General features: G+C 41.7%; 1 protein-coding gene across 1 annotated transcript; it reads left to right on the top strand.

Moving 5' to 3' along the window:
• Positions 1-775: 775 nt before the first annotated feature.
• On the top strand, positions 776-1,165 carry pmchl (pro-melanin-concentrating hormone, like; the record flags this gene model as incomplete). Its single annotated transcript, XM_080743370.1, has 1 exon — positions 776-1,165. The coding sequence occupies one exon, from the start codon at positions 776-778 to the stop codon at positions 1,163-1,165; it is 390 nt and encodes a 129-aa protein (XP_080599496.1).
• Positions 1,166-13,494: the final 12,329 nt, after the last annotated feature.

Genomic DNA, 13,494 nt, shown 5'->3' with positions numbered 1-13,494 from the left:
AGAAGAAGAAAGACTTGCCACACACGCACACACACACACACACACACACACACACACACGCGCGCGCACACGCACACACACACACACACACACACACACACACACACACACACACACACACACACACACACACGCGCGCACACACACACACATTTAATTTGTTTGTTTGCTCACCCTCCGTAATCCCATATTAAATCCCCTTTTGTACATTGTTCCGACAACACCATAAGAGGATGGCTCATATCATGAGGGATCTTCAACTAGAAAGCACGTCTACAGGTGGATAATCCATCCTCTGTTTTAAAGGGAATGATTCTTGGATTCATGTCTTTCTTTGTGCCACCTGTTCAAAAGATGTCCTACTGTTACATTGTCAAAGCCCAGAGGTGAACCGACACGTTGTTGATCATTTTAATTAACTTTTCGCCAAACATATCACTTGAGTTCCAATCAAGAACCTTCCAACTCTCTCAGCTAATATCCTGAACACAACAGGAGAAGCTATGACGAAGCGGAAAATAATTCAACAAGGCGGCTAATCCTCTTCTTCTTCTTCTTCCGTGTATCGTCATCATATGTCCAGCTCAGTGTCGCAAAGCCACGTTCTTGTCTCTGGTCCCACGTGGAAGAAGCCTAATCCTAATTCACCAGGACTGTATAAAAAGAGCAAGGGGTACGTCTCAGAAGTCAGTACATCGAGGTGAGCAGCAGCTGCACAAAAGCAACTCATTCTCAGACTCAGCACCGGCATCGTCTTGGGACCATCCTCTCAACCATGAGAACCTCAGCCATGTCCTCCGTGCTGGCAGCCGCCCTGCTGTTCCAGTGTTACGCCGGCTCCATGACTCTACCCATGAGCAGCAGAACTGAAGAAGCTGCCCTGGAGCGAGACGCCTTCGGAGGGGGCGACGGCGAGATGGCAGAGAACGCCATCGGTGCCGCAGAGACGGCCATCTTGGGCCGGAACGGAGGCGCGGCCGCCAAGGTGATCGTGGTGGCAGACGCCAGCAGCAGCCTCTGGAGGAACCTGTGGGCGAACGAGGGAGGACCCTCCCTCAACCGCAGGGAGGCGCCCAGCCAGGCCAGGTTCGCCGTTGTCAAGAAGGACGCCATGAGATGCATGGTGGGACGGGTCTACAGGCCGTGCTGGGAGCTGGAACAATAGATCTTACTGTCTTCTTCTGCATTGTAACCCCATAACCCTCATCAAAGGACATTCTCCGGCAAGATCCACCGACCAGATGACTCTGCCGCAATCCTATCCCCCGCCTCATTTTGAGTGATGTACTGTATATCTTACGTGAATGCAGCTCCTACAAATAAAATAGATTTAAATTAATCGTATCTTCCGTCTCCTTTCCGTTTACTGTGTCACAGAATGGTTTTATACCTTTTAAGCTTGTTGATGAAGGATAGTTCACTCTGAAAGTTTTTCTTTCCCTATCGATTACTATTACTCACCCCATGGAGTCTTGACCAGCAGTGGTTCTCTATGGAGACACAAAGGAGACTCTTTGTGCCACTGCTGGTCATCAAACTATTGGCTTAGGCAACAAACACAAAGAAAATATCCATGAATTTAACTATCCATGGGGTGAGCAATCTCTCGAGACAGAGTCAATGATGGCTATGCCATTGAAGGAAGAGAGATAGACCGAGTGGGCGTCGCCCTTTCTTTGATGATGGGTTCCCAGGTTGTGGGGTGAGTAATTGATAGAAATGTTTTTTTGGTGAACTATCCCTTTAAGACTGCATGCTTTATTGTGTTTTATTTCTTATATATTCCTTTTTACATGGAAAATCAAAGACTATTGTATTTGACGTTCCTTGTTTTCAGAATATTCAGGGATTAGGATTAAGTATGACATGGCTAAAATTCATCCTGTATCAGACCTGGAGCTCACCAAAATGATTCTAAAATCCCTGCGAGGCTGAAATTACAAAATTCACAATAACATCACAAAATAAGTAGCTTATTCAGTTCTAATTATTTTAGCTGCTGACTAAAGATACAGAGTGCAAAACAAAATCTGTGTTAATTTATTCATTTGAACTCGTGTGTGTACACATGCATCCAAAGGGACCCTTATCAGGCCAAATTGGTTCCATTTGTACATACAAATTGAGGATTTGACAAATTGAGGAAGTAACATAAAAAAACTTTTTTGGGGGGGAGATTTAGAAAGACATACATTTATATTTTTGTTAAAGTTTAACTAGCCACATAATGCTGTCAGTTCTGCATGTCAATCATTCTTTCTGTCTTTTTCTGGACAGTCAAACAATGACAAATAATGATCTGCATGTGGTCTGATGCTATGGCAGCAGAAGTTTTTAAGATTGCCATGGATTCTGTACAGACTGACAATAACTTGGACAATAGGCCTAACTTGTTTGGTTGTCAGGAATCAGGAACATTCACATTTCTCCCATACCTCCAAATGACAGGAGTCACAGAAAGCCTTCTAATTTCAATGTAATTGCGAGGGCACATTCATCTCAACCACACAGCTATTTCCTGGGTAACAGAATGGAACATTTCATTGTTCACTTCACCTGACAGAATCTCACACATCAGTCAGAATGTCCATTATGTTGCTCCAGCAAAAAAATACATGTTGTCCTTAGTTCAATTAAACTAACTGCAGATTTCAGATTGTCACCATTGTGAAGTCACACTTTTCACTCCATGGAACAATCCACTATACCTCCAGGGCCATTGCCATGTTGGCTTGTGGACCCGTAGGGTTCATTTGGTACAATTTGTACACTCTCAGAGTTATGGGAGAAAACGTTTGAGAACCACTAGTGCTAGTGGACTCAAAGTGTCGAAGTAAATCAGCATCATTCACATTTTGAAGAAAACCTGGAAACCTGAGTTTAAATTGTTTTTTATGATCAAAATAAGAACATTACAGAAACAGAAAATCTAAAAGTCGTCCGAGGACAAGGCCAAGTCTTTGCCACGGACACATTTGTCCGTGTGTGGACATATTGATGACCCTGTGCCTGCCTTTCTGAGAGGATTTATATGTAGAAATTAGAAATTGTGCAATCTCTGTCACCACATGAAAGGCTATATAGCATTGATCCGACTCGGGTGGGGACGTGTTGTCCTAACCATGTGTCAATATGAATGTCCAAGTTGTCAATACAGCATGTCTGCAGGGAGGAAATGGAATTCTGAATCTGAGTCGAATTGCCAGCAAACGCCATGCTTTGACGCCACAGCCTGATTACTACTGGCCCCTGACCAATCCCACTGGTTGGGGATTAAGTGGCTCTATCTGGATAGTTGTTTCACACACACGCACGCACACACGCACGCACGCACGCACAGGCGAAGAGGCTCACTATTACTATTCTTTAAATTAATAATGTATAACCTGCAAACATAATTAGTAGACACTAGACCAAGGGTCTTCAACAGGGGGTCCGGGACCCCTTACTACAGGGGGTCCTCCAAATCATTGAGTGATTTTTTTCCTCCTTTTTATATTGACCACTTGGACCCTAGCGTCCATATTCTGAGAACTTTAGCCAAAAATAGCAGATCTACAAGCTCACAACGCATCGCGCTGCGAGGCATTGTGAGCTTGTAGATGAGCTATTTTCGGCAAAGAGGTTTGGTGTAGAGGGGAAAAAGAGCAGAATGAAAGGTCAAGTTTATTAAGTGTTGACGGTTCAAGTGGTTAAATATCTGAAAACACAAATTGACATGAATCCAAAATACACTGATGATTGTGCTGTCAAACAATGAAACTGGATGGAATCTATGAACAGGTTGTGGGGGTCCCTTCTTCATCTCTCTCTCAACTAAGGGGTCCTTGGCCTGAAAACGTTGAAGACCCCAGTTTTAATTAATAATGTATAACCTGCAAACATAAATAGTAGACAGATGTATGGAGAAGAAAAAAAAGGTCCCATTCGCTGACCAGCTGTTACAGATCAGTGTTTACTATCCCATCCCAGTCAAAGCCCCAGGGGGTTTGGGGAAACATACCATGATGACTGCATGCTTTCATTGCTTTGTGCACAACCAACACACACACATCTGACGACAAATCCATCCACCCTCTCTCAGCACATGTGTTTGCCATGCCAATCAGCCGCCTACTTTGTCGTACAATTTACAATTTAGGCTTCTAAAACGGCTAGTTCCATTCCTTGATTCTGATTGTCTGGTTTCCCTTTAATTGCTGTGGTATATGAGACTATAATCCACACCTTGAATCAGTTTATATCAAACCCAGGTGCATTATTTCTTTCCACCTGTGTTGTTGGCAAAAAAGCTGGGAACTTTTTTCTTGTAGCTGGGAACCACTTAGGTAAACATGCAAGTACCTATCATAGGTCTAACAGTAGAATAACCACAAAATAATAATAACCAGTAAGACACCTAAGGGCCATATCTGTCTTGGCCATATACTGTATGGATTCTGGTTCTCCTAACAGGGCATCATCTGGGATACAATCCATTTTATGCCCATATATGGAGATCCCTAACAGAATCCCTTTTATGCCCATATATGGAGATCCCTGCTCTGAGTATCTGACATCACTGTGATGTCAACTGTGATGTCACAGTGATGTGTCAGGCGAACCCCAGTGTCAGTTGTTACCCGTCCAATAATCTGTACATTGAAACTACAGGATGCCAGGTCAACAATGGTCAGCAATGACCTGGAATCTGTCAACATAACATGTTTTGCAGGTTATGTTGCAGACTAAACCTTTTCATAGATTTCATAGATGTCTTCATAAACTTGTTTGACAGCACTGTCATCAGTGTTGTGTAGTTGTGCTGGATGCATGTGCATTTTCAGACATTTAACTGCTTAAACTTGACATTACTTAGTAAACTTGACTTTAATTCTCTCTACACTCTATGCTACCCCCTTCCCCTTCTACACTACATCTGAAAATAAACTATCTACATCCCCCTAGGGATCCCGGTCCCGGACCCAAGTTGAAGACCCCTGCTTTACACCAGTGTGCAGACACATGACAGCCTATAACAGGCACATATCTAACATAATTTTCCAAAAGTCTGTCTGTCTGAGTGTCTGTAACAGCGTTTCTCCTCAGTGGCTGGAGCGATTGATCTGAAATCGCATCACCATTAGCATATGAACACACCTGACATAACTGTGAAGCCTGTTTGTCACTTTCACAAATCGTATACTGTATATTAGCATTTTTATGATTTTTATGGTGTATCTGTCTGTCTGTAACAGCGTTTCTCCTCAGTGGCTGGAGCGATTGATCTGAAATCGCATCACCATTAGCATATGAACACACCTGACATAACTGTGAAGCCCGTTTGTCACTTTCACAAATCGTATACTGTATATTAGCATTTTTATGATTTTTATGGGGTATCTGTCTGTCTGTAACAGCGTTTCTCCTCAGTGGCTGGAGCGATTGATCTGAAATCGCATCACCATTAGCATATGAACACACCTGACATAACTGTGAAGCCCGTTTGTCACTTTCACAAATCGTATACTGTGGGGTATCGTAAATCGTATACTACGGGGGGGGGGGGGGGGGGGGGGGACACAGTATCTCTGTAGCCATTAAACGAAACGGGTATTTCTTACATTGATGCTCCACATATTATCATGCAAGCACCAGTTAAAGTTACTTTCCATCCCTCATATACTGTGTGCACAGTGCTCATCCCATAACCCACACACTGCACATCATTTCAGAGCTCATATCTTTGAACGGGTAAGGGCTAGTAGACCTAATGAAGTGATGGGTTTTAAATTGGCTCTCATATAAAATCCTCCCTCAAGTTTCATCTTTCACATTTCAATTATGTTACACTCCACTGTGCCTTGTCAATTCCAATTAGGCCTATGCTATCAAACCTCTCCTAATCCTATAAACACGCACCATGCATGCATGCATGCATGCACTCAATTCAATTCAATTCAATTCAATTCAATTCAAAGGAGCTTTATTGGCATGCAAAAACATACATTTAGCCTACATCACATTGCCAAAGCAAGTGTCAAAATATAATAAAAACTGTTGAAAATGGGGAACATACATACAGTTGGAGCTGGGACCCGGGGTAAACTCATTCAAGTTTTCTGATGTCTTAATTGATAGCATTGGCAGCAGGGATATTCAGTGCAGCAGCATCGATTTACAAACATATAGTAGGCTATAAATCATATGAGTTCAGTACAAGCCGATATCTCTATTATAGGAATATACAGGTCCATTCGCATTTAACACATGGATTTACAGCAAACACCATACAGACATAGGCTTCCAATTTATTAGGCTACTGCAGAAAAACGGAGCAGTATACTTTGCAAGTTGCTTGGTTCTTTGCCTGGAGAAAGTGCGTGCGCTCGCGCACATGCGCTCTCTCTCTCTCTCTCTCTCTCTCTCTCTCTCTCTCTCTCTCTCTCTCTCTCTCTCTCTCTCTCTCTCTCTCTGAACCGCCCACATACTCACGTAGACATCAGCGGCGTTGTCATGGCAACACGACAACAAACTCCTATAGTTTCAACTTTCTAGTTTGCTGCACGTGGCATTGTTTGTGATAGCCTAGAATAGCCTAAACCCATCTAGTGTTCATCTATGTTATGAATATGACTGCAGAGGATGCCTCCGGGGGAAAGACAGATGGAAATGGTTTGTTGGACAAGCGAACAGACGTGGGTGAGGTGAGTTAGCAGACGCAGTGGTTCCAATGTTTTAAATGGTCTATTTGGAACATGGGGAGGGGATAATAATAACGTCGGAATATAATTGTTGTAGCCAGGTGTTTCACACTTACACGCACCTGGTGACTGTGGCTCTTGATTACCTGAAATCTAAAAGCAATTATTCATTTGATTAGCTGCAGCTGTAGTCTGTAAAGTGTAGGCTATGAGGTAGACCTTTTTGTAGGCTACTTTACTTGAGTAGATCTATATCCCATTTCTAATAAATGCACTTCTACTCCACCACATCTCAGTATAATTAACTTTTGGTACTTTAAGTACATTTTGAAACCAATACTCAAGTACATTTTGAATTCCAGACTTTTACTTGTAACAGAGTATCTCTACATTGCAGTAATGATACTTTTACTTTAATAGTAAAAAGTACAAAATAAATAAAAAATGTGAGTAGATTCCTACTTTTTCCACCAATATTTGCTGTAGAAACCTTTTTTAAGTACTGTAGCCTACTTAAGTAGGCCTAGTACATTTTTAGGTATTTTATTTCCATTTTCAGTAGGCTACTCCATCTCAGAGTAAATGTATTGAGACTAATAGCTTGGAAAGTATTCCACTGTTGTTTTTTCATAGCACTTAAGTGTTGCTGTTGTTGTTTTATTCATGTTAATAAGTATTTTCATATATTTATCATTTCTTTTGGAAAATAAATTAAACATTCCTATCTATCGCACAAACAATCGGCTGACCCCCCCCCCTGAGGACCGACCCCCTATAGGTCACGGACGGCCTACTTAACCTGCTTGTCTTCCTTAAAATAAGTTCCAGATTGCAGCTTTAAAAGTATAAATGTAGCTCAGGTGTTTCCACTTGTTCACAGGGCGATGCTGCAGTTGAGGGGTCCAGTGCACAGATCCGTGACCTTCTCACAATGAGCCCTACGTCCAACATGGACTATGTCTCCTCTATGCAAGCATCCTACATCCCACCTAAAGGTCCAGGGGGCAGGCAGCGAGGTACGAGTCAGGGTCTTTCACCGGAGGTGTCATTTCAGAAAAGGAAACGACAAAAACCTTGAGGGTGGCAAAACAAAGTGACCTCTATTTAAGAAGAAAACACACACACACACACACACACACACACACACACACACACACGCGCACGCACGCGCACACGCGCGCGCGCACACACACACACACACACACACACACACACACACACACACACACTTAGCTAAAATAACAGATCTACAAATTACAATCTGATTTTCACTGTATTGGGGTTAAATGAAAAATATGTTAATCTAGTATAATGTTATGCTCAAAATCATGGTGTAGAAGACACATGCAAAAAAACACATGCATGTACAGTATGTCATTGTCTATAATGTGTGTCACATCACATGTCACGTACTGTCTCACCGTATAGATGGGTGTAGAATGGATTGAGATGCACTCAGTGATGATATGAAATCAGTTTAATCATGTAAAAACGTTGGGAGGTGGAGAAAACATCTGTATAAAGAACTGAATTTGAGGGTACACTTTAGGTTTCTGTAATCACCTTTTTAAGGTTACAGCGCCCTTTTATGGGGGCTCGTCTGTTCACACTGTAGCTTCCAACAAATGTGCTTCGGATGATTCTTGATGCCTTTTCTTTTCACATGTCCACGCCCCAGGCAGCAGGGCAGAGTTTCTGGAGAAAACACTTCATCAGAAGATCAGGTAAATGAAACCAAACCCTCTATATAGGTAAACAGGACCTGAGATCAAAACAGCATGGAGTTGTGGACAGAATCTTCTAAGTTTTGGGTCTGAGAGGCTACATCACATCAAATGGTGGTCCGTGGTTCAAATGCTGAAAAATGTTTAAAAGCACTATTTTAGAGAATCTCCTACAGAGCTGCACTGGTAACCTTCCTGTGTGTCGTATGGACAAAGTGGCGAGTAGATAATATTCTGGGTAATGACAGCATTACCATTTGTATGCGTCAAGACTCAGGCTTCAAGGAAGCAATGTCATAGACTGTAGACATTACAGTGTCTCATTCTGCAGTCTCGTGGCAAACAGAGTTTCCTAGAGTTTTGCCGTGAACATTTAGTGCTGCTTCAGCCCACACAATTTCCCTGACCAACTGAAGAGCCGTGGAAGGTTTTCCTAGGCTATCTGGTGTTATGATAAAAAGAACATCCATTTGAATAAATAGCATTAGCACCTTTTTCTGAGCTCGCCAGGACAGTGGTTTTGGAGAGTGTCAGTCAGGGCTTTGTTTTGTATGGCACGCGCGCACCGTTAAAATTGCCTACGTCGGCTCGAAATATCTCCACAATCTCTGTCGACACTTCTTGGAAAGTTGACTTAAGTGTGGATGATTGCCATAGATTCATGGCACGATATGAAAATGACATGTACCGTACTGTTGCAGGGTATTTAATTTCCCACACGCAAACTCCGTCATTTGGTTGAAAGCTGTATGATTTTAAGTTGTTGTCGGGTATTTGCCAAGTACATTTCGCTCATATGGAATTTGTCCTCTGTGTTTAACCATCATAACGATTAGGAGCGGTGGGTTGACATTATATTAATACACTTCCCACTTTCACGCACCAATGGTGGCAAGCAGACACCGACTGACTCATTGGAGGTAATGTGGGGTTCAGTGTCTTGCCTAACGACACTTTGACATGTGGACAGGAGGAGCCGGGATTCGAACCGCAGACCCATGGATCATTAGACGACCTTTTCTCCCTCATGAGCCACAGCCCCCCAATTTTTGAAAGTATTTTCAAATATCCGATTATATTATTGTGGTTGAACAAACTTTGTTGGGGACCCCCTGGAAGCACCTCCCCCAAGGACCCCTGAGGGTCTCCGGGCCCCACTTTGAGAACCATTCTGGTTCTCAAACATACAAACAAAAATTCTGGTGCGATACCAAATCTACTTGGTACCAGGTTGTTGACAGGGATTATGTCATTACTCATGAACAAACAAGACTATGCTTGTTCAGTGTGTCAGTAGACACAACCCACTGATGCTGATATTGTATCATACCAAATCAATCAGTATACCCATACAACAAAACATATTGTTGATGTCAGGCAGAAACCAGCTTTCTTCAACTTAAAACAAACACAACACAGTTGAACAGCACCCTATGTCTGTGTGGGTTTTACAAATATTGAACCAATGAAAAGTATTATAAAGCACTTCTGGCTAAACCTCCTAACTCAAATGATCCCCAAACTGTCGGTCAAACCACCAAACTTTAGAGTTTTTTTTAGATACAGTAGATAGTTGTTTTTTTTTCATCATTGATTATGATATGATATGATATGATATAGTACTTTATTGTCAGTTCACACTGAAATTTGTCTTACGACACAGCAGTCATGTATTCAAGCATACGTGACACGCTGATTCGCGGTGCAGCCCCTGTACCAGCGCTCAAAATTAGAGATTAGAAAATCATTGATAGTTTTTGACCATCAATGATGGTAATCTCCTAACTCCACAAGTTGCATTTGGGTAAAGTGATGATAATATAAGGACACAAGTATCTGACAATGTATAAAGTCACCGATTCTGACTGTTAAAGGAGTAGTTCACCCCCAAAATGTTTTTTTTTCCTATTGATTACTCATGCCATGGAGAGTAGAGTTCAATAATATTTTTTGGTTTTTGTCACATTCCTAAGACAAAAATTTGATTCGAGTAAATTTACCCCCATTGATTCCGGATGGGGACCCGTTTCGAAACGGGTCCCCATCCGGAACGAATGGGGGTAAATTTATTGTTATCACATTTTTGTCTTAGGAATGTGACAAAAAACTAAAAATATTATTGAACTCTAATCTCCATGGCATGAGTAATCAATAGAAAAAAAATCATTTTGGGGTGAACTACTCCTTTAAAGATATCACTTGATTAATCAAACTTATATTTCTTATTGACATAATGTTTGCTGAGATAATGATCACAGATCGGATATCAAAGTGATCCCAATGCTTTTTCTTCTTTTTTTGTATTGAACGACTGAAATCTGAATCTGATCCACTCGAATAGGGATTAAAAGCTTTGAACTCTTGGGCCCAGGGGATGCCAGTTACCAGGCACATAGCCCTATGCACTTCATTGTACAACAAATAGTTTAAATATACAATCTACAATCTCACAATGCATGGCATTGCAGTGTGTCGTGAGTTCGTAGATCTGCTATCTTTGCACATTTCTGCCCTTTTTTGTTGGTGGAGTGAAGAAAGATAGGGACAGAGTCGGGGAGTCACATGCAGCAAATGTGCTGCGGGCTTGGGAATTGAACCCGAGGCCGAGACATGCCGCCAGGCATCAAAGTCTATGTGATGTGGTATGCGGCTTAAATTGATATTTCACCCACAAAATGATTTTTTTAATACTGATTACTCATCCCATGGAGACTTGGATTCATGGATATTTCTTTGTTTTTGTCGCATTCCTAAGCCAATAATTTGTGGAGACTGCTCATCAAATTATTGGCTTAGGAATGCGACAAAAACACAAAATAATATCCTTGAATTCATGTCTCCATGGGGTGAGTAATCGTTAGAACTACTCCTTTAACCACTTTGGCTAGCAGCACCCTGTTTGCAATTTTCTTTTAAAAATCGTTTTTTAGAATAATTTTCCAAAATAGGAATGCCAGAGCTAATGTGGTTAAAAAGCATCAGTTTGCAGTTGATTTTGTATTCATTCAGTGCCTGTGCTCTCTACACACAGACTCTGACATTGTTTCCATCCCCTCTGTGATAGTGAAAAGGTGCTGGCGGATTTCGCCCCTGCGCCACCTCACAAAGCTGACTACATCTCCACTTTCCAGAAGGACTTCTGTGTCCAGGGATTTGTGCCAGCTGCCCCTGAAACAACAGTATGTATTTATATATATTTATATTTTGTATTATTACACAAATATACAGTATGTGTAAGACCCCTACGATGAGTTAACCCATTAACACATCGGCTGCCCAAAAGGTGGCGCCAGAGCCCCAGCTAAGTGCCCAAAGCCACTTCCATAGAAGAATACAAGGCCCTGTTGCGTCAATGCATGCGTCATGACGTCACTTGGTCACATGAGCGCAGACAGGATGTTATTGTGTAACTTACTGTATGGGCCAGTGTTGATCATAGCTGTTCATTGCCGATCAAAATTTGGACATTTTGCCGCACGCGGCCACAGTTTTAGCCATAAAACAAACATCAGAGATAAAGGGCGTTAAAGATGGGGAAATGCATTGGAGTATACGGAGAAAAACGGCCGATGCTCTCAGCGTCGACTCGAAGTGACTAGCGGCTAATGGGCTACATCCAGGCGCAGCCCCAACGTAACGGTGAGATTTAAAGTTAATACTGTAAATACAGTAAACACGTCAACGCGTCGTGGGCCTCCAGAGACATCAAAGAGATTGGCGTGTAGACACCTCATGGGCACCCGCTGTGTTAATAGCAGATATATAGATCTGCTATTTTTGAAAAATCTTGAAAATGTGTGGAAATCTTGAAATATATATATTTTTAAAGCAAAATTTTGTAAATCTTTGCTTCAAAAATATTTTGAGATTCGGGTTGGCGGTCAAATACATAATATTTCGAGGGGTTCTTGTCATTAATAAACAATGGACTGTATAATAATAATTACAACATTAATAATAATATCAGTGTCCATGGATATACGTTACCAATTGTGTTCTAGGAATTTCTCTCAGGCTGTCATGATCGATAAACTCAAAGCCATTTCCACACCACAGGCAGAGCAAGAATTTCTAATAATCACGGTCCTTGTCCCCATGTGTGTCAGCGGAATGATTTATGTCTTTCAAATTGAAACCAGGGAATCAGTCTATGGATGCCCAAAAAGGCACATATTGGTGGTTGAGGTCTTGTGAACTTGTCTTGTATGCTCCTCTGCAGTGGTTGAAAAAGTACAATGTTTTTTACTTAAGTAAAAGTATCTATACTGCTATGTCGAAATGCTTTGTTGCATGTAAAAATCCGCATTTCAAAATGAATAAGTAAGGTCAAGTCACACCCACTTTTATACTACCTACGAGGGTGGATACTGCCAATGCATTTCAATGGGAATGGAGTGGTTTGCGGATTTATGCAAAGAAAAACTAAACAAAAACAAACAAACAAACAAACGCTCATTCCCATTGAAGATGTCAGAATCCGCCCTCGTAGGTAAAATAAAAGTGGGCACGTGGTCACGTCACACTTTTATTCTGCCTATGCAATTTTTATTCTACCTAAGCACAGAATGCAATTCTCAGTATTTATATGATTCTTTTTCTTTCTGAAGTTGCATTTATGTTTTCAGGGTCACGATTACAAGACAGACCAGGCTGTCAGTTTCTGGAAGGAGAATAATCGATGTGTACAGGTATGTCAGAGTGTTCCTTCTCCTCAGAGGCTGTTGCATAACTGTCGGGCAGAAACCTCGCATCTCCAAGTTTCACATTTTTATTTTTTTCCGCGAAGTAAAGCACTGCTTCATCATAGAAGGCCATTGCACAAAAGTAGTGAAAACAGCTGATCTTCAAGCACACAACGCCTCGCACCGCGAGGCGTTGTGTGCTTGTAGATCGGCTGTTTTCACTAGTTTAAATCATTTTAAAAATGATAAATACAAAACAAACACTTTTGGCCATACAAGGTTTCCACCCGACAATGATGATAACGTCTCTTTCTTTGCTTTCTTGGCGGATGAGGCATGGAATACGGTGTCATGTATTGATTTATACTGGGGAGAGTGTTGGGAGAGGCTTAACACTGCATAACT

The sequence above is a fragment of the Nannobrachium achirus genome, assembly GCF_963921795.1.
Source record: "Nannobrachium achirus genome assembly, chromosome: 15".
Taxonomy (NCBI): domain Eukaryota; kingdom Metazoa; phylum Chordata; class Actinopteri; order Myctophiformes; family Myctophidae; genus Nannobrachium; species Nannobrachium achirus.
This window is presented reverse-complemented; position numbering and strand designations above follow the sequence as displayed.